The 23,239-nt window shown below is 35.0% G+C and overlaps 1 protein-coding gene across 1 annotated transcript in view; it reads left to right on the top strand.

Annotated features, from left to right (window-relative positions):
- Positions 1-23,239, top strand: part of LOC145731890 (kalirin-like) — a 68,536-nt gene that overhangs the window by 33,312 nt on the left and 11,985 nt on the right. Inside the window, 9 exon segments of the mRNA XM_081983882.1 lie at positions 24-289; positions 477-713; positions 770-980; positions 1,034-1,197; positions 1,251-1,492; positions 2,063-2,162; positions 7,790-8,060; positions 17,912-17,987; positions 19,394-19,511. Coding sequence (XP_081840008.1) covers positions 24-289; positions 477-713; positions 770-980; positions 1,034-1,197; positions 1,251-1,492; positions 2,063-2,162; positions 7,790-8,060; positions 17,912-17,987; positions 19,394-19,511 — 1,685 coding nt within the window.

The raw sequence follows: 23,239 nt of genomic DNA on the forward strand, positions 1-23,239 counted from the left end.
GTAAAGTTTAAAAATGTTATCAGGAATCCAAGTGGAGGAAGAGTGCGAAAAGAAGGAAATATGTATCGATCGAAATTCGGATCCAAGTTTGGAGGCAAAAATCAAGGACGCCACCTCCAAAGACCTGAAGGAGTTGAACGAGGAGAAGAGGCGCTCGGCCAGAAGGAAAGAGTTCATCATGGCCGAGCTGCTTCAGACTGAACGGACTTATGTCAAGGACCTGGAGATATGCATCAAGTGTTTCTTGTACGAGACTCGAAACGCTAATGGAGTTCCTACTGTTCTTCAAGTAAGTTTTGTAGTTTTTTTACATTAGTCAATACAATGTTTCTTCCTTTGTATAACCACAGATATTCTTACCTTTACTCTTTTTGTCAAAATTTTGATTCAAGTTAAATTCAATTTCTGGCTAACTAAATTAGGAAGAGTTATGATTTTTTACCGTACCTATTGCTATAAAAAATTTGTTTCCATAGGGCAAAGAAGACATCATATTCGGCAACATCGAAGAAATCTACAACTTCCATAATTCGATATTTCTCAAAGAGCTGGAGAAGTACGAAACAATGCCCGAGGACGTAGGACATTGCTTCGTTACCTGGGCCTCTAAATTTGACATCTATGTCAACTACTGCAAAAACAAGCCGGAAAGTAACTCATTTTTGGTGCAACACGGTGGTAACTACTATGAAGAGTTGCAGAAAAAACACAAGGTGAGTGTATGACAACTCTACAGTTCAGTGTGTTTCAAGTGAGTTTTTTTTGGTAGGTTGACCACCCTATAGCAGCCTATTTAATCAAACCAGTACAACGTATCACCAAATATCAATTACTGCTCAAAGATCTGCAAAGCTGTTGTAACGAAGGCCAGGGCGAAATTAAAGATGGGTTGGAAGTAATGCTTAATGTTCCTAAAAAAGCTAATGACGCCATGCATTTGTCTTTGTTGGAAGGTTGTGATATTTCAAGTGATAAATTAGGTTTGCACCACAATCTAGTCACGTGATTTTGGTTTAAATGATTTTTATTATAGGTGAGGTGGTGCTACAGGATGCGTTCCAAGTGTGGGATCCCAAACAACTAATCAGAAAAGGCAGGGACAGGCACATATTCCTGTTTGAACTCTACCTGCTTTTTACGAAGGAAGTCAAAGATTCAGCAGGAAAAGTCAAGTACATCTACAAAAATAAACTCATGGTAACTCTCCACATACTTTAAAGTAAAACGTGCTGATTGTAAAACACATGCAGACATCAGAATTGGGGGTGACAGAACACATGGAGGGAGACGAATGTAAGTTTGCGGTATGGACGGGGCGGGCGCCAATTTCCGACTACCGAATCGTTTTGAGGGCGTCCAGCCTGGAAACCAAACAGCTTTGGGTGAAAAAATTGAGAGAGGTCATCCAGGAAACGTATTTCAGTGGGGCTTTGCCCTTGACGTTGCCCAAGAGTCCTGCTAAATTGAAAAATCACAGCCAGAGATCAAGCAGGTAAGTTCAGTTTCCTTCAAAAATTCAGTTCACTCACCTCCAGAAAATTAGATTAAATTGTCCTGAAGTATTTCCTCAAACAGCTATAAAACTTTGGGAAGACCCTGAGTCTGAAAATCTGAAACTGAAATATTAGTGGTTTTGCAGGTATTTGGAAAGCATTTCAGATAAGGACAGCTTTCCAAGTAGATGAGTTTTGTTATTTTGGTGACCGTTTTTAACCCTCTTAACTAGCTTTTTTTATTAAATGTATCTTTGTTTAGCCAATAAAAATCCTCAAGTCATCAAAAACACTGTTTCATAAAACAAACTTTACTGAAATTAACTATAATTGTAATTTTCCTCTTATTTACTGTATTTTCATAGTTTATTTCTTATTAAGACAACATGTTCCTATCACATTCTGGATATTATATGTTTCTTGATAACTCCTTCTCTAACCTTTTGAGATTTGTTTTCTCGTTACTCTATAAGTATAAATAATGTGTTTTTCTTGGTCCCAATAAAAGTTTGGTGTTAAAAACTTCATATTATAGGAAACATTTATTTTTTGATTTTGTTTACTTGCAGAGACCTGGAGGAATGCAACTCTCTAGACGAAAGTGTGGAGAATCTAGACCGGAACTCCCTGGCTTCGTTTGGATCCGGAAACACTACAGATTCCGATAAGGTAAGTAATTTTTTACACGCTAGTATTACATTGTACCATAAGCTTATTTCAACAGTTTGAATCTTAAATTCTTGCTCCATATGTGTCAATAAGTCTTTTCCAAGGCAATTCTAAACAACTTTCCAGTAGTACTCCAGTTAAAAATTCCAGTTAAATATTAAAATTTTCTCTCCTGCCTAAACCTCCTCTGAATCCAAATTGTGTGTATTCGATGTTTCTTTCGCACTTCATTGATATTCTGTAGTGGATAATATACAATTATTAAGACACAGAAATATTAGATCTTCAGTGAGTTTCCTGTACACATTTCATCTTCAGAAAATCTAATCTTATCGACTAACTTGTTTGTTATGGAAGTTAACCTTTAGTTACTTATTCAACTAGATAGCTCGATATGAATAAACTGACACTTAGAACAGTTACTTAGGCGCCACTAAAAATCACGATAAGCTTGTAAAACAAAAGACATCCATATTGAGTGATATTACACGGTATGTTTCCTGTTCGTTTTGCAATTTTCTTCCGCAAATGGAAAGTAACGGGACGTATTTACACACGCATATTTCAACCTGCGATGCGACATTTTTTCGTGGAACGTCGATCGATTTCCGCAAACACACACCACAACTTCAAAGCCGAGAACTTTTCATCAAATTTGCGTAAATAAAGCGATTATCGCTCCTTTTTGCTGGAAAAATTGGATGATCGATCGGCTAGTTGTCATTCTGGCTGCTTTTTCAATCCCGTAATCAGCGTAAGAGGAGGTAGTTTAAATAAAACCCACACTTAATTAACTAAAACTTCAAGTTAATTATTGAAATAATTGCGGAAAGTGCAAAAGGTCATCTGGGCGTGACTCCCTTTATTATGAAGCTTTCTCCAGGGATTTTCGAGACGAAAATTAACTTTCCAAGTCGAGATGTAGGACAATTTGAGTCTGGATCGTAATGTAAACATTTTCTGATGGGAAATTTGAGCTTTTTAATTGAACGAAGATTCTTCAGTTATTCTCATTTACTGACATTATGTAATGAACTCTCTTAAAAAGGTTTCATAAATTTGTCCATTGAGCTATCAAATGATCATTTTAATGAAAACTTTAGAAGAACTTTGACCTCCCGGTAGGAGGCATAAATTGAAAGGATGATAGATAATACATAGAAAAGCAAAAAATAATTATTGAAATCACCGCGTATTTAAGCTTTATAAGAACAATATGAAATAACCTATTATATACTTTCTTGTGGCACACTCTGTATACTCTATTCCTTCATTAAATGATAATTACCGAGTGAAATTTAATCACCCTGTAGGCTTGAAGTGGTTTGCGGGAACTGACAAATTGGTCCTATCTCCGCAAGGCCAAATTGCATTGCCAATTAATAACAATTAACTGAAACCTTCCCGCCTTCTTCAGGCAATGCAAAACCCTGCACAGGGCCCTGTGTCGCATTTGCCGTAAGGTCCTGCGTGTCCCTTAGCGCCGCCATGATGCCACATCTTCTCGCAAAACAACTATTTGATCGAAGTTGTCCGATATTTTGGTTTGGTGTGACATTTTGATGACAGGAAATTAAGTAATGAGGTTATTGTGAAGCAAAACTTGAAACGAGTAAAGGGAGTTATCAAGAGAAAAGTCTGTAGAATGTGACTGTCACCCGCTATTGTCAGCTGCTTCTGTCACATTCTAACAACACTTTTCCTGAATATAATGTTTTTTTCTGCTTTCAAGAAAAGGGCCATAGAATGTAATTAAAAAAACTGCTCTTCTGGGAAATTTGTCGATTTGGCAACGTGGTATGGCGTCCACGACGTCGATCCCGGGCTTTCTTCCTGCCTGGCCGCCAGTCTCGCCGTCTGGTGCAAAAGCGACGCTTCTTTTCGGGACGCCGCCCCCGTTTGGCGGCATGACCGGTTGTTCCGACGCCTCCTGACGACGTCGACGTCGCCGCGATGCGTTTTTGTTCAAGGGCCCGGCCGCCCTTCAATAGTCTTTAGATTTTCCTTGAGGAAGGGTCTGCTTGCCAAGGTCTTGCTCTTTCACATCTCCTCTGCTTTATCATCTTGTAATTGGTTAGAGGAAACTTTACCAAAAAAATGAAATTTGTGGCTTTAGAAGAATAAACCACTCAATGATTGGCACTTAATTGTCCAAATGTCCAATTGTTCTTTCTTTTGATGATACGCTATCATATATCTCTTTCAGTCAATAGTAAAACTCTACCTTATCTCACTTCATTTACAAGTTATCTTAAATTCAAAGAAAGACTTTTCTCAACCAAAAATTAGTCTAGGAATGTTCTGGAGAAGTCAAGATAATAGACAAAGTTATGTAAAGTAGAAAGAGGTAATCATTACATACTCTGGAATAAATAATTAGTAACAGAAACTTTGATTTGCGGTTTAGTTGTACTTTAAACTGTGTTTTAGAGAAAATACACTGTTTTAAATAAAAACTCCCTGTAGGGCACGTTTTTTCAGACAGCTAAACATCATTAACCCAATTTCTAGAAAATTTTAATTACAAAATTTTTTTATCTATACTTTTTGTGGGTTCTTTGAATTGAAATTCTTATTTAACTGTTTAGTTTATGTAAAAGCATTTAACTCGTCGTGTTTCAACTTGAAACTAAAAATTGTCTTAAACTGGACACCCTGTATAATTTTTAATCACCTATACAGGTTGTATTATCATCACTGATTAACTATATTTTGGTAGTCATTAATGTCCTTTCCGGACAGTCTTTAGCTATTTTTTAGAAGTTTAATATTATTAATAATTGCATTCCAAGTATACAGTATGTCCAGTTTTGAGATTGTAGCAAATCTTCAATGACTTAATTTGGACAATTTGGACATGAAAAGATATTCCTCTTTTTCTGACTAATGTTGTTACCCTGTATATAGTTAGGAATGTTCTAGTCAGAAAATTAATTTTGCAAGTCATCTAGTCGACAAATTCAGAGAGCTGTGATTTTTGGCTGTATGAAACCGATGAATAACTCAAGTGAGCTAAGTAAAAATTGTATATTGTTATTCTGCATTAAATTCCCATTAATTTGCATCAAGAATGACGTCGATAACTCAACTGGGTGTTGAGATATTTAAATTTAAATAAAAATGTGATTTTTTTGGATCAAGTGAGATTACTATGTGCTTTGACAGCACATAACTTTGGTTCAATGACAGCTACATGAGAATATTTTTTACCAGATTGTAGCTAAAACTACAATTTTAGTTTTTAAGTTAGAAAATTTTAAGGCAACTATAAAATTGTGTCGTCGAAGAATCTGTATCTAGCTAAGGGGTTGCCAAATTTACACAATTTGCCTCTAATAAATGAAAGTAGGTGCCAGTTATTGAGTGTGTGTCCACATTGTTGCCACTTTTTCAGATATATTTCTGAATAATTTCCTCAGCAACATCTTGACAGCAAAACCCTTTCCAATATGCTATTAAAAAGTAAAAAGTTTCCAGTTTAGAGTACTACCCAGTCTTTCAAAGTAACCGAAATTCTAACCTAGACTTTAATATAAAGTGCTAATAACTGTTAATTGCGCACGCGTTATCTAGTATAATATAGAGTGCACCAGCAAGAATTTATGAAAATATACCCGCTCTGTGATCACGAAGCTTTTAAAACAAACCATTTTGGTGCTTCTTATAGTCTAAGGATAGGGAATAACCAGTTATAGTTAAAAACACGGATTAGTCAACCGCCAGGAAGTGGGAATACCGCATTCAAGGTTATACACGACAGCTGAAAAATCATTTTAGACGATAAATCGCTTGCGGCAATCATTGTAAATTGTTTATTATCGCAAATATGTCGAGAAATTAGTCGGAAATCGCGTGAAAAAAGGGTAAAATGTCGGGTTCGGGCAGTGGTTTGACGAAAACTCAAAAAGCGAAACGAAAGATCTCGTTGCCGTGGTTTCGACAGGCCAGCGTGGCCAATCAGCATCCAGCTCTATCAAGACAGCACACCATTGACACACCGTCAAGTTTTCAAGCCAGGTTGCTAAGGAGACAACCAAGCCAGAATGCCATGGTTAGTTACTAGTTTTTGAATATTACAAAAAATCCTAAAATTGTTTTTTCTTAAAAGCGTTTTCAAATTGATTAGCAACACTGAATTCATACTGAAGAATGTAAACTAGCTCAACTGTCTTCTATTAAAATATTTTCTGCAACTACCTTTACACCTTTACAAGTCGAACATTCCTCTTCCTCTCCACAAATCGATTCAGAATAAAAAAATAAACTCAGTCAACATTTATTTAGAATATTAAGTTTATTATATAGGATGAGACTTATGTAACAATAATTAATGGATACGTTTGCTCCGCCACAAGTTGACTAACCCAATTAGATTCAACTTATGGCAAAGTAAGTAAATCGAGTTGTTGAGTATTTTAAGGAAAATAATAAACTAAAATTACAAATCTGCAGACCTTTTCTCCATCTATTTTGGCATAAAAGCGGTATTTCCGGATTTCCTTCTACTTGTCTATGGCAGCCATTCTCTCTCGGCCGTTCCAGACATTGCCATTGTCATTCCACGTCCGGAAGTTCGTTAGTTCCGGCAATATCGAACGACTTTCAATAGGACTTGCCGGAATTCGCATATTTAATATTAGATCTGTCTGTTTTCCGCACAGAGCCTTTTATTGGGCTATTTCCACGTACCAGGCCAGGTGTTTAAGTCTGTAAAAGGTCGTAGAAGCTTGGAGGAATATACACCGTGGACCAGTTTGTCTGTGCTGAAACTATAGAAAGTTGTACAATTTGCGTGAATGCTAAAGTTTTGTCGCAAAAAATTGGATCACCCTGTATAAAATATATGTAAACAAATTCTTGGCTGCTCTGAGTGTATCTACTCCGTCACCAGTTGATCTATACTTTTCTATAATTTCAGCCAATACAATCAAATGTAAACGTGTGCTTAATGGTGCTGTGACACAAGAGATGTAAAAAACCGTGTAAACGTAGATAAAAAAAGCAAACATTTTTAATTAAATAACACAAGATATGGACATGTAAATATAGTAATTTTCACTGAGCAGTAAAAGCTGTAGCTGTAATAATTATTATTCATTAGAAATAATGTTTTTATAGCTTTATGGGGGTGAAGTTTAGTGGTTTTTACCTATTTAGGGCGTGGTCAAATTGTCATAACCATCAAATATTGATCCATGACACTTTAAGGGCATAGTTGAGTAAAAAATCAGTGAAACGTTGCTGAATTACAAAACATATGTGTTTTGTACCTCCATGAAAATCTAAAGATGGCGATGTCTGGATCTGGATAGCTGTCAAAACTGTCAAATATGGTCGGTCTTTGATTGAGCATTTCTTGAATTGTTACTGTACCAAAAAAATGAACGTTGAAACTATCAAAAATAATGTCAAAAATGAGTCGTGCATTCTTTTACTGATCAGCAGTCCTAGAAATAGATCACTGAATACAAAAAATGTGTTTTCTAGCTTTATGGAGCATTATTTTTTTATATCCTAATTTAATTGATAAACATTTATTTACATATTTTTGCAACATTTCCTCTACATTCTACAACAAACTATTTTACGTTACTGACACTTATTGTCAACATTGAATTTTGTTGTAGACTGGTGTCCTCGAAATGACATGGGTAATGTCAGACTTCACGGCCACCAATTCTCAGGAACTAACGGTGTCGAAGGGACAACAGGTGGAAGTCGTGGAGGTGTGTCCGACGAAACCGGACTTTTGCCTGGTGCGGATGCCCACCCGGGGTTCCGAAGGACACCAGGAACCCGTTCCTGAAGGACTGGTACCGTTGGCCGTGTTGAAACAACCGCCCCAACCGCGTGGTTCTCCATCAAGACGATTACCGCAAGTTGAACACGAACCAATCGGTAAGTACTGTTTTTTTTATAGTTTTGCTGAATTTTTGTGACTTGGATGAGTGTTTTGGTCTTTTCCGCACTAGTGCAATAAGCTGATTGGCTTCTAGAGAATGTTTTGAATTTTTTGTGTATTGGGAGATTCTGGCATTTCGTCGTCAGCATCAGCATTCCGGACGGTAAAATCGATAAACGGCTCTCTGGATGTATCTAATTTTCGGCCTTGACCCGACCCTTTGCTCCCTTTTCGCCTCAGCTTCGTTCGAATCGAACGTCGTTATTATTTGCCTCGTTGCTGAGCGCTTTTCAATCCTCCCTGAACACTTTTATAGCCCAGTAACTGATTTCTCTAAGTGCAAAACTATTTTAGAATCGACGTTCACAATTAACCAAAAAAAAAGCAAAGGCAAAGCATAGAGAATAGGAAACAAAGAAAAAAATAAAAATAGCAAAGCTGAAGAGAAAAAAAAAGCAAAATATTGAGAGGAGAAGAAGTTAGTAGTAAAATAAGCACAATAAAGGAAAACACAAATAGGACATCGATAACTGGAACAAAAGAACATAGATGATGCAGCTGAAATAAAGATGAAAGGAAAATACTACAATGAACTATAAGTTTCTCCAAATCTTTTCAATTATTGTTCTAGAAATTTCAAAAGTGTTATTTAGCTTATTCGGTAGTGCAACCCAAAGTCATAATATAGGTATCATCAGCATAACGCGGGCTGGAAGCTTTATAGGTTGGAAACTACTACAAATTAACCTATTCTGACATTGATAATCACGAATTTTCTCTACGTCCCTGTATCTAAAACACAAGCCTTCACAACAAACACTAATATACGTGTTACACAGGGTTTTGCGAGCGGAAAGATAACAGCATTTACCGATAAATACTATTTATCTTTAAAATATTCTTGCAAATCGAACGTCGTCGTGATTAGATAAAGTGCTGAAACAAAACAAGATATACGGCAAAAAACCAGTTTTATACACCTATAGTTAAGTCGCGTTGACCAGCGTTTCGTGTCGCCCGCACCATCACCAGGAAACTATGTGAAACGAAACATGTTCAAGTGTTTCCCCATTAAACGTCAGGATGGTATGTGTGCTTGTTTTTTTTTTTTTGAGCTGGAAATATTCTAAGTACGGACCATTCCGACGTAAATAAGCGATTAAACTTTTTCATTTTGGCTCTGGTCCAAATTATCAAATAAATAAGCGGGCAAAAGTGTCATCTAATCCATTGAATGATTTTTGATACAGCCAACTGTGCCGTGGCTAATATTAGAAAATAGAGGAGGCTGCTTACGTATACTGCAAATCAAACTAAATCACACTGACGTCACGAATTATTTTAAAAAAATGTATGTATATTTGCATGCAGTTGGTTGCCAGGTTTGTAAAACCAAATAATTGTGTGATTTTGATCAGCATAAGTAAATAACTATTATAGTGCAGAGAGTTCAGAAACCACACAGAACGCCTTAAATAGAAAGAAAAAATTGACAGAATGACAGTTTATTGACAGGGCCGTACTGAGGAAAAATCCAAGTGCGATTTTTGACGTTTTCAAATGACATTTTTAGTGATATATTGCAGTCACGTGACCCGTTCAAGTGACTGCACTGTTTGAACGGTAACAGTGTTAATCTAACCACAATCATTGTGAATTTTTAGGGCTATGACGTCACTTCAATTTAGTTTGATTTTTAGTGTTCTACATTAAAACCCTTGGAATTCCATTAGAACTTAGGATTCAATTCAGGTTTACTCCAATATCGAAGTGGGTTCGTCCTCTTCCCCTTTCCTCGTCAATAAACCGAGTAATTACTTAATTAAATTGTTTGCATGCCACACCACTGTACAGTCCCATATCTTTAATTAAAGTCGGAACTTTGCGGTGTTTATGTGTTACTTTTCAAAGGTAAGTGCCACCCTGTATATTGACAAGGTTACTATAAGTAGATTTGAAAGCTTTTAAGACCTCATTAAAAGTTCAATAAAAAGACTACATAAAATGAAATAATTGTGTAAGCAAACTCAATACAAATGCAGAATCGTATCCGGGTTTGTTTTTTTTTTTATTTTCTTGAGTTGCCTTTTAAACATTTTTTAATTTATACCAATTTGAATTATTTTATCTACGTTTACATCAGTGCCAGTAGATTGCAAAATCCACAAATATACACCAAAAAAATTTATGTTTTAATTTTTCTTCACTATTTCTTGTATTGTAATTTACCTTTAGCACCAATAATCTATTCTAACCTAACCTAATTCAGCAACAGTAAGATTTTTAAACCATACAGAAGATGTAGCTTTAACAGTCTAAACTACCTAAGTTTACATCAGTTTCTTTGATTATTCAGGCTTAATCTGTCTTCATTACCAAAAATATGTTTTACAGCTCAATAAGTACAGTATTGACAGCTGCGGGTGTACAACAGTTTATTTTAGACATTTCTTTTCTTAATATTTACCTAATAACTCTCCAAAGTACCTCCATGGAGCTATAAACCTATATATCATACTTTAAAAATGATAGATTCAGTCTTCACTCTACAGTATGTTTTACAAGTCTATAAGTAGAATTTTGACATTTGTGACTGTACATCTGCATGTTTTGGACCATATTTCAGACTTTTGACATATTAGGAAAATTAAAGTCTAAACAACATTTGTCGTTTTGACTATGTGCCGAGTTTACAATTGTTCTGTTAACGCTCCCTGTCAGTCAAACTATTAAAACAAAAATTCTGAAAAAGTTCAGGGATGAGCTCTGGCAAGTTGGCTCTTTAATTGTACCAAAGTAACAACCCAAAATTCGGAAAAATTTTCGAGAAAAATTAAATTCAAAGTTTGTTGACTCAAAAAACAGTTTAAGGCCCTTAATTGGCACAAACCCTTAAGGCTATGAGGCAATTAACTGTTTTAGTTTTAAATTAAACTCTGGCATTAAAAACAAAAAAAAATATATAAGGACCGTCTTTAGCTAATTTATTTATGCTGCTCACTCAGTTGGCACCGATTTATGCTTTGCGGGCGACATTGTTGTTGATCGTCAGTTAGTTGTTTTTTAAATGCGATCCGGGACGCACGATTATTTTATAAAACTACGTGGTCGGTGTAGTTTTTCCTAAAAAAAAATTGCAGTTTTTAGTGCAGTTTTCCCAGTTGGTGTTCCGTTTCGGTTAAAGTGAGAGTTAGTGTTTTCAGTGTAAGTAACCTAACAGCAAAGCCCTGTACTGCACTGAACGCTCTGAGGGTTAAATTTAACTAGTGGTTTAATTACAAATGTGTTTTGTTGTTGTATGTGTAACATTAATTAACCGCAACTAACGACTCCACCTGTTTCCGTAAAGGTCAAAGTTAGAGTGAAATTTCCCTTTTATACAACTGTATCTATTCAGCATCAAAAGTTTTTTTGTTGCAAAAAAGTGGGCTTTATCTGGGTTTTCAAAGTGTATTTTTAAAGTTTTGTTGGTTTCCTGACTGTAAATATTAGTACAATTGAGTCACCCAGTTCCTGAATCGTGAATTATTAAGAGAATAAACAATTTACTATGTGGCTTGTACATGATTTCTAAGGACGGAACATCTGCTAGCCAAGTGAACGGATATTCCGTAAAAGGACACAAACTTGATTTCTATTTTTTTTACGCCAGTCGATTTATAAACGTATGCAGACGAACGATTGAAGGAAAAAGGATTTTCATTTTGATTTTTATTTAACTTGAAGAAGTAATAAATTTTTATGGAACGTACTATTCGTAGTTTTTGGTTTGATTACCTACGGTACCAAACTTTAACATGACCGAAAATTCATACAGGATGTTCCATTATGACTCTCTTACAATAATTTGTTTAATTGTTAGCGAAAATACTCTTCTCTCCTTCATATTATTTGTCTATTTATAATTTCTTCATCTGCTTGTTTTGCACGTTTGCTCTTCTTTTACAGCTGTCTTCACCTTGTTGTCCACCAGTTTACTCTCTTGTGTTATTTTACTCTTGTATTAGAATTTCCTATTCTGCAAAAGTGACCAGGATATTTTTCTACTCGCGTGTGCAAAGTATTTATTTCTCTCGTAGAAAAAATATTGTTCCTCTTGTGCAAAGTGTCTTGTTCTCACTTGTCTCGTGTCCGAATTCCGCTTCGCGTTGTTCATATCCAGCCATTGTCCGTACAAAAAATGGCAAAATCATACATTTTCAAATACCAAAAGGTGTTCTGAAGATGATTCTCTTTGACCTGGATAAAGCAAAATATGTGAAAACTTTTTAAATAGGTTATTTGAAGTCTAAAAACTCTTTTGGGAATGATTTAGCACAACTAAGAAATGAAGCAAAACATCTAAAATCCAATGAGGAAGATGATTAGAAGAATTAAATAAAAGTTAATAAATATTTTAAATAGATATCTCGAAAATGTACAAACACACACATTTCTCTAATTATGTCAAAATAATGGTTATAAGCTGTCAAAGATTCATACATATAAAGACTGTCAAAATGTGTTAAATACTGCCGCTATTTGATAACTTTGTTGTGAGTTTTTAGGGAAAAACATACTTGAAAATGTCAAAATATTCTACTTATTAGCTGTCAAAATAGTGTTAGTCCTTCTTTAGCTAACTCCTTGACTACGTTCACTAATTTGATTGTGGTATTATACAAGGACGAGCCAGTTTAATGATTTTTTCCCATGTTAATCCAAGGTTTTTCTCCCTGTATATCAGTCAAATACAGTGTGTCACAGTTTTGATGTTTTTTTAAGTATTTTCAAACAGCTCCTGTACTTTAGTAATCTGTAATAGTTTGCAAGTCCAAAACTTACAGGGTGAATTTTTTGTGTGTGAAGATTAATCTCTGTTAAACGCCACAGTAATTTTTTGTTTCACTGACACACTGTAGAAATTTGTATAATTTTACTTTTATTCTGATTGACATTTATAACAATCTTTAGTATGGTTGCAAGTATGTTGATGCAATGTGCTGTGAAGTTTATACACTGGAAATTGCTATTGTAGTCACATCAATTAAGTGACTTAAAATGTGATTTTTAGCAACATTTATTGAAAGATTTCACTTGAAATAGTCTTACTTATCCCCAACTAAACAGATTATCAGTCAGTCGTAGTAGCAATTTCGTTTAAATAAACATTCAGGATGTGCCGATTTCTTCGCAAATGGCAAACTTCCTCCGGCACCAGTTATGGTACTACTTACGCTCTATTGTCTCATATTGACGCCGTTCGTTTATATTAACTGGTTCCAAGGCTGCGGTACTGTTTCGTGCCCGTTTTTTAATATAGTTGTTTGCTCCACGGATCCTCTGGAAGATTGATTCTTTTTCAATAGGCAATTCGATTTCATGGGGCCGATAAATAAAATTTGTCTGGGCGCCAAAAGGCGTCACCTTGACCTGTAACGAGCATTTTATGGTCCATCAACCGTCTTGTTTATTTCATTCCGTTCAGAATTTACGAAGTTAATCTGAAGAGCTGCGTAAAGGTGTCTGTTTGATCAATGCCAATTGGTGGATAAACGTCGTTTATGCGGACAGGTGCGATGACGTTTTCATCTCGTTCGTTCCAATAAATTGTCCAGTATCGAAGGTTTTTTTTTCGGGGAGATCAGAACGTTTGAGGCCTATAAAAATGCCGAGTTTATAATTATAAACCTTCAAAAATAAAACAGTCTCAGCATTTTTTTTTTTGATCGGATATAAATCGAATTTTTTTCCTTCGCATTCCAACCAAAAAGTTACAGTAATCGGTGCCAAGAAAAGTTCTAAGTTAAATTGCTATAAAACGTTCAATCATGTGTCATAAACTTCAAGGTTTATCAAGATCTTTAATCTGGAAACATAACAATTAAAACTAATTGTTAAAATAGATTAGTATCAAAGCGTTTTGTAGTTTTGCAATTGCAGTGTAAATTAGATTTAATCAGAAATATCAGTGGAAAACAGTAATGATGGGTAAATTACCAATAAATAATTGTAGTGTTTTTTTTAGGTTATTTGATAGGAAATTTAATGAGGATTCCAAAAATGTGCTTAAAACATTAATTTTCTCACTGTAAGTAGGTTATACAGGTGATTTTGTCCCTGACTGTTTTTTCAAACTGTGTTTCTGGCAGTTCAAGCTTTGACACCGCCTTTCTCACTGACTTTATCGGTTATTGGATAGGAAATTTAATGAAGATTACAAAAATGTGCTTCAAACAGTCATTTTCCCACTGCAAGTGGTTTTGACAAGCAATTTTGTCTGTTTGTGTCTTTGATCGTCAAACTGTGCTCAAGAAATCCAAAAAAATCAGGGTTAGAAACAAGACCTGTTTCTAAGTTGTGTTGTTTTGTTTGTTTAAATAATATTTCACTTTGTAAGAAAAGTTTTACTTCAAATCAAATCAGATTCACTCTTTATGTTTCAGGATTTTATTTTGACTGAAAATGACTTAATGACAGCCATGACAGGTAAATTTTCCTACGCCCATCACTAGAAAATAGTTGATTTCCTACCAAGTAAAATCGTTTACTAGCATCACTTTGGCAGTTCATTAAAGTTTGTTTGACAGCTTTAGTATGTTTTTGTTTCTTTACCAATCTGTAATGGTGGTGAATTTTTAAATGAAACACGCTGTATTGCCACAACATTATAACAGCATTGCTTAGCTATTTCGACAATATTAACTTTTCTAAACTTTAGTATAATTACCAAACCGTTTTAATACAGGATATCCTTTTAAGAACAAGATGTTGGTTCTTAATCTGGCACACCTCTTGCTACCATTTTCGGTTCATTTTTTACCACACTAGAAACCGCGTACCATGATGGCAAAATTCCTATCCTCAGGTCTACAACATTCTTTACAATACCATCATTCCAGTCCGTTTTTTCTCCCGTTACAACCTTACAGGTAACCCAGAGAGCAAGTCGTAGAAACTCGACACCCATCAATGGTACCGGTTTGCTATTATTCAACAGAAGACAAATTAGAAAGGTTTCGTGGGTGATATAGAGTGGGCGTGCGAAAACCCATGTGGGTAAACATATACACTAGCGAAAAATCGAGTGATGTTAAATCAGGCCGACGCTAAGGCCGTCCTAAAGTGTGAGGTTGTTTAATTGTGGCGCCGCAATGTGCATTATCGTTAATTGTCGCTGGAGGTTAAGTTGTTAATAAAATTCTTCGGATTTTCGACCTGGGGCTGGTTTAGTGCAGTTGGTACCTTTGCTGTTAGTCGTTATCGTGTTAAAAACGGATGAGTTTGATGGCTTTAAGTGTGAAAGAACCTGAACCAGTGGGTTTCAAAAGGAAATCGAGTTTCCGGAGGGTGTGCGATCGATTTGCCCAACAACTCAACTTCTCCGAAGGTATTTACGTCATTGTTTACTATTTTTGTTTATTCTGTCTCAGGTTCTTAATCTTGTGCCATACAGTACACCTTTTTGTTATAGAATAAGCTGAAATAAACGGTCAGTCCACATTTGTCAGTGGGTAGTTGTGATTGGTCAAGAAAAAGCAGCAAGCTGAAAGCTGTTATTTTTGACTTGAACAATATTTTCTAATACGTCCAATCTAGTATATTACGATGATTAAAACTAAAGAAGTCGATGATAACGATGATTCTTCAGAGGAAGAAAATTACTACCAAGTGTTGATGAAAGCGTCGAAGATAAGACATTAAATGAGATATTTAAGCTCTGGACTAACTTAACCTGCCCTAACCTATTTCAGGTTCCTAATCAATGTGTTATAATGTATTTTTGTTTTTACTAGATTTTAAGTTTTAATTCGTAAGGATCTTTTGGATAAATACGGGACTGGAAACTATAGTACATTAAATATCAAGCGTAGACCCTTTCTTGGTATTTACAAAAACAATACAAAAACAATTGAATACAAATAAGCAGTATGATCAAAACGAAAACAATTTTGATTCCCACTTAAAAAGCGCAGTTTCAAAATGGCGTCTTACAATTGCAAGTTAAAATAAAATGGCCGACACAACAACTCATAACATAACCTAAAGTTTCCTAGTAAAAAAAGCAAAAATGCCACCAAACAATAACAAAAAGTAGCACAACAACTTGTATTTTATGAATGACTGCAAACCGATCATTCATTTTACTTTCAAGATTTTTGGGCAATTAGCCAGCAACACATTCTTCTTCTCTTTTTTATGCTACTTTTTTGGTAAAAAGATTTTAGACTTATCAATCAGTGAGTTTACTTTTACAATTTTTTTAAGACTGACAGAACTTTTGGAATAAAAATGTTATTTTGTGGGCTCATCCTTCGGTTAAATTTACCCACAACCGAACTGGTACGACCCTAAGACTTAAGGCTTTCATACCAATTTGTCCGGTAATTAATTCTCTTGTGGTCAAGTTCGTACCAACTTATTCAACATGACCGAATGAGCACCCGATTATGCAAAATACTTAAAAATTCCGCACACACACACATAATTGGAGCCGGTTTTCCTTTCTACGGTACAATATCGATAATTTGGGTGTAATTTATGACCTGGCCATTTACAAGGATCGGTTAATAAAAAATAAAAACGCATTAAGCGTGGTTATAAGTGGTCGCCCCCGTTTTCACCCCGAAAAAATCTATAAAAGACACAGTTTAGTCGTAAACACTTACTCTGAATCGAATAAACTAAAGGTAATCGAAAATCCTTTAGAATTATTATTTTTGGCAAAATGCTGTATTTCCACAGTCCAGAACACCATAAACACTTAAATCTAGCAAATAAATCCTCCAATTAGGTCAGGATTAAGGTAAATTCGGCCTGTTTGTTGTCATCGTAGGTGCTAAGGTGAAAAATGTGACAGTTGTGACTTATACAGGGAGTTCAAATTTGTTCACTCTTTGAATTTTTAAGATCAAAAATGTATTCCTTTGTGACTGTTTTGTTACATTTTTTAATCCAACCATTTCGTTTTTAAATTTGACTTAAAGTTACATCATTCAAGTTACATTAGAATTTAAAACAACTTTGTTTCTTTAATGAATAAATAATAATAGAAATTTCTGATAATCTAATTTACACCCTTTTATGTTCTGTACGACAAGCGTACAGTTTTTAGGATATACAGGGTGAAAGTTTCAACATAAAATTGTATCAAACTAGTTGTCAGTGCGTTCAAAAGCGAAAGAAGTGCACTATTTCAAATGGGACACTCTGTATATCAATATGTTATTAGATTCAGCTTACTTTGCAGCCTACTATATGCGGTACAAAAAACAGAAAAGACTTGAGTTTTAAGATTTTTTATTACTTTATTATACAAGAAAATTTCTATGGACAGGTTAGATTAATAACCTAAAACATCTTTAATAGACTATATTTAAGAGAGATCTAGTGCCTAGAATTTAAACTAAATCTCACTCAAATTATCCCTCTTAAACTGAACTTTTCTGTGGTTCTAACCAAATTGTGGTATTTGCAACCCTTAGAGTGCCACCCCCTTCAACTCTCCTCAAATCCCAACAAAATTAGTGGAAAAACGAGGGGAAATCGCAAATAACAACACAATCCGAAATGAATAGAACTGTTTGTCCGCTCTTTCATCCCATCATAATATACGACAGGTCAAATTAATCAAAAGCACGTGTCATTTTCGTCCTGCCCACGCTAAAATTGTGTTTATTTGCAACTTGATTGTGAAAATAGACTGGTATTTTCTAGACCTTGATAACTGAACTAAGTTTTCGTTTATTACTAAATGCGCTCTTGAAAATTTGGGTTACCTAGTTGATAAAGTACCTGCATTGACAATAATAATAATCAAGTGGAACAAAAAGGTTTCCTTAATTTTGTTGTTGTTTTTTTTTTGCAGAGTCCACCAGCAGCAATGATACTACAGCAGTGAACACCACTTCGTCACCAGTGAACAAAAGACGCGGTTTTAGCGGGTAAGAACACTAGTAGTACTTTAATTCCTTGCACGTAAATATCACACAAAATTTTATCTTATCTTGACTGGTTTCTCGCAAATATCTATTGTATGTATTATTTGACTAGTAAACGACGTTTTAAGGTGAATACGGAGAATTGTGCAATATCAGGTTTGCTTGCTTTCTGTTTTCTTAGTGTGTTTGTCATGGGTAAGGGAAAACGACTGTTTCAAAAGTGGTACAAGTGTAAATGTGGCAGCGAAAGTCTGGAAAGTCTGGTGGATGATGGGCAAGTAGTGTTCACGATGTTGTTTTGGGGCGAAAATCACTATTTTAAATTGTCAATATGTACAATGTTGAAAAAATGTCAAAACAAAACTATTTCAATAATTGAGTTAAAATGACAATTTGAAACAAAACATTTTACGATTTTGACAATTTAAAAACACTTTCTGAATAGTGCTTTACTTGCTGCAAAGTTTTTGATTATTTTAGAGGCCTCTGGAGATGTTTAAAATTATCTGGCAAATTTTATGACCTTCCTAAAGGCTTTCGGCAGTTTTACAATTCTTTTTGACCTTTTCACTGGCTTTTCGCACTTTCAATACACTGCATAGTGCCTACTTTAGGTGTCTCTAGCAATATTAAAAATGATCTAGCAAACTTTACGACTCTTTCAGTGGCTTCTGGCAGTTTTAAGGCAATTCTTGCATTTTTTTGACCTTTTCAGTAATTGAAGATTTTTGAGTTTTCAAGATATTTTAAATTTTTGACAAATAAGGCAAACAAAATTACTAGATATAGAGGATGATAGCAACCATATTTCAACGACTTTCAAAATAGCTGTAATTGTCAAAATTAATATCATATTATTAATTTGGACTAATTTGTCAAAATAGTGTCTAAATGAATACTGAAAAATACGTATTTTTTAGTAAATGTATGGAAACTATGGCATAGGATTTTCTTGCATAATTCTGATTCTAAAAGTTCCTATTTTATTGGTTTATCTACCAAGTGATTTTAGAACTTTTTCCATACATGATAATCCTCGAAAATTTCACGTTTTCAAAGACTTTATTCTCAATTTAATCCAGTGACCTAGTTGTTTCGATTAAAACGACCAAACCAACATCATCATTGTCGTGGATTGCACAAAACCACCATGGAAACGGGACATTGATTGTTCCATCTCGTTCCTCTTCGCTTTCCAGATAAAAGCGCTTCCATCAAAGACGGCATTTGTCTGTTAGAATGATAAAGCCTGAGCCAGTTTAAATCGAGATTGGGTTTTAATCGGTCGTTTTTAGAATGGACAGCGTCCAGTTTCAGTTTGAGGCTTTTTTTATTTGCGTGTGGGATTTTTTGTAAGAACTATTAATGTAACGGGGGTTGTAATTTGGTTTTTTCATTTTTTTTTTTAGAAGGAAATGGCTGCCGCCGCCCCTGCGTAAGTTATCTCAAGGCAAGGTCGAGAAAACTCAGGCTCCGATTGACCCAAGGCCACCACTGAAGAAAACTGGGTCAGATAAGAGAATTAAGGTGAGTGTCGGTTTTGTAACTGATCTAGTGTAATGCTAGAAATTTAGTATACTCTAAGCCAAACTAAATTAAAGTGACGTCACAACCGTACAACTTTGCAGTCCTTCTAAAGTGAAGATAGCATATTTCGTTCATTGAATTTAAAATTCCTTGAAACTTAGTTAAGATACTGATTAGGAAGGAAATCTTTAAATGCAGAAATAACTGTGTTATTGACTTAAGATATCTCGAAAATAACAACTTTAGGGAGAGATAGAGAGAGAAAACGACTTAAACTTCTTTGAAGAGTTTCAACAGTAAAAGATATACTACAAATCAAAACAAATTACGATGACGTCACGGACGCAAAAAATTGTCAAAATTGATAAAAATATCTAGATGCATTTTCAAAATGTCAGAAACCTCTGAATACTTTTGCAAACCTTCTCAGATTTTTTTTAATTTGCCAGTGCTTCGAATACTACTTAAAAGTTTCCACAAATTGCCAGAGACCTCTATAAATATTACTAAAAACGTTCCAAGAATTGCCGGAGGGTTCTGCAAGTGTCCAGATACCTCAAAATTCGACTGAAATCCTCCCAAAAATTGTCTGAGACCTCTAAAATCAACTTGAAAATGCCATAGAGTTTCTAATGTCACTACAAACCTGCCAAGAACTGCCGAAGGTCTCTGCAAGGTCTAAATGCTTCTAAATTCTACTGAAAACCTTCTACCACACCTCTAAAATCATCTTGGAATTCCCAAAATCCTTTGATAATTACTGCAAACCTGCCAAGAATTGCCGGAGGTCTCTGCAAGTGTCCAGATGCCTTTAAATTCGACTGGAAACCTTCAAAAATTGTCAGAGACCTCTAAAATCATCTGGGAAATTCCAAAGGACTCTAAATATCACTGAAAAACTGCCAAGAGTTGCCGGAGGTCTCTGCAAATGTCGAGATGCCTCTAAATTCGACTGGAAAAAATTGTCATAGACCTCTAAAATCATCTTGGAATTGCCAAAAAGATCTAAATATCACTGAAAAGTTGTCAAGAGTTGCTGGAGGTTTCTGTAAGCATCTAGATGCCTCTAGATTCGACTGGAAACCTTCCAAAAATTGTCAAGAGACCTCTAAAATCATATTGGAATTGCCAAAGGGCTCTAAATATCACTGAAAAGCTGCCAAGAGATGCCGGAGGTTTCTGCAAATGTCTAGATGCCTCTAAATTCGACTGAAAACCTTCCAAAAATTGTCAGAGACCTTTAAAATCATCTTGGAATTGCCAAAAAGATCTAAATAACACTGAAAAGTTGTCAAGAGTTGCCGGAGGTTTCTGTAAGCGTCTAGATGCCTCTAAATTCGACTGGAAACCTTCCAAAAATTGTCAGAGACCTCTAAAATCATATTGGAATTGCCAAAGGGCTCTAAATATCACTAAAAAGCTACCAAGAGTTGCCGGAGGTCTCTGCAAATGTCCAGAACCTTCCAAAAATTGTCAAGAGACCTCTAAAATCATCTTGGAAATTCCAATGGACTCTAAATATCACTTAAAAACTGCCAAGAGTTGCCGGAGGTTTCTGCAAATGTCCCAAAAACTGAACCTTCCAAAAACTGTAGGAGATTTCTAGAATCATTTTGAAAATGCGAAAATGAAAGAGAATATTACTGAAAATGGTTCCAAAATTGCCAAATTCCTCCGATAAAAACTAAATTTAACCCAAAAATGGCGTCAGGTGACAAACATAATTCTATCCACGTCAATTTTGAAATTTATGACGTCATCTCAATTTTGTTTGACTTTTCTGTTTTGAATAAATAAAATATTTACATTTTTTGTTGTATGGAATATGTTGAATTTTAACTCATTCACAACCGTTGAATGTCTAGACCATAAAGCTATAAAGTAAAAAATCGTTGATGAAAAAATGTTCCTACCGCAACTATGTGGCGTATTTATGTTGCCTATACATGATACATGCCAGACTTTCAGAAGTTTGAATTATTCCTCAGTTACTGTTTACGTTCAAATCCAGGTCAGGATTAGGAGGACTTAGTTGAGTGAGTGCGTTTACAAAAATTTACTTCACAATATCAGTAAAAGAGAAGTTTTGACAGCAGTGAGAGACTCTTGATAAGGTAGAAGGTTTGAGGGTCTCTTATCGCAAACAATACATTCAGCTACGTTTCGAGTAGCTATTAACCGTTTTCCACTCAGAAAACATTCATTTGGCCAATCACAGACTTCTCAGAAGATCCTGGCGCCATCCACCCAATCTAAAATATCTTTTTTAGCTGGAACAATCCTTCTCGTAAGTGGGTCAAGTCCCCAAATTCCCCAATCAGTGTTGATGTTTTGATCCATGTGCGGGCTAATTTATTAATAAGTCCGCAAAATGTTTGTTCTGGCCTGATATGCGGTGTAAACGCGCTCGGTACGTAACTCTTTATTTATTTTCCAGTTAACTGACGGGTTAAATTCGAGGCTAAAACAAACACGTACGAAATACACCGCGAACTTCAGACTGCACCAGTCAGTTTTAACCGGAAGATTCTGGAGATAAGTGTTTTGAGTTAAGTTTTGTTACAAGTCCACCGAAATGCGACTTAATATTTTGAGGAGGTTTTCTTGCATCCCAATTTATGTGAGTTTCAACTATTTCTTAAATTTGAGCATTTTTTTCTTGCAAATTACGTAACCTGTGTGGCAACGTTGGATGCTTATCAGGTCTTATCACAATGTCTAAGACAGACAGTAAATCATACTCATTCAAGGATGTCACTAAAAATATTTAATAAATTTTTGCTTGTAACCTGTTCAAATTTTTAAGAAATATTACGACGTTGCCGTGTTATTAAATATTTACTTAATCTAAATAAGATCTGTATTAAAAAACATCCTGCAAACTAATTCAGAGTAAATTAAGTCAACAGTCAATTTGATTTATTGAAAAACATACTGGAACTGATATTTTTCGTCCTGTCAAAGTTACCAAACTTTACGAGGTTAAATATTCAACTAATTTTTATGGAAAATTTAGTCTTTAAGTTTTAAGTTTTCACTTTATTAAATTTACCTATTGTGGACGTTAATAGCATTTTTGCCAATCGATTTAAGATTACAAGAGTAAATCCAGTTAAGGAGTTTCTGAGTAATCTAGTTATAATACTTGTCTAGGTTTACTTTGTCGCAAGTTCACTTAAAACTAAGTAATCAACTAGATGACATTATATAAATCGCTATAAAGCAAAGGGTGTAAACTGGTTCAACTGTTGGTTGTTTAAATAAGCTCAATAATGGAGTTAAAATTGACTGGGTTTACGTTGGTAAACATTATTAGAAATTTCTTATAGGGTCTCTTCCAAATCGTTTTATAATGACAGCTGTAAACTGAGTCAACTGTATTTATTCGGGTTTTGTTTACCACCTAAACTTTATGATTATTATAGTTGTGGTTATGAATGAGCATGTTTACTTTGTCATCATGGCACTAGTGAACAGTTTTATGTTTGGAATATGGCCAAAAGGTAAACGTAATTAACTGGGGTTTAAGTTCATGGAAAATAAAGTTAGTCAAGCCAAATCTAGATAAACTGTGATCATTGACTACGTTTACGCCGTTATGCTGGCCGTCTACTAAATTACATATTTTTTGTAAAGTGTTTTTGTCTGTATAGCAACTGGTCTACCCTGTATACTTGAAAATCTCTTTGTTTTTTTCTCGAAAGACGTTAAAATTAAAACCTTTATAT

This window comes from Ips typographus, linkage group LG7 (assembly GCF_016097725.1).
Source record: "Ips typographus isolate SLU linkage group LG7, UJ_Ityp_2.0, whole genome shotgun sequence".
Lineage (NCBI taxonomy): Eukaryota > Metazoa > Arthropoda > Insecta > Coleoptera > Curculionidae > Ips > Ips typographus.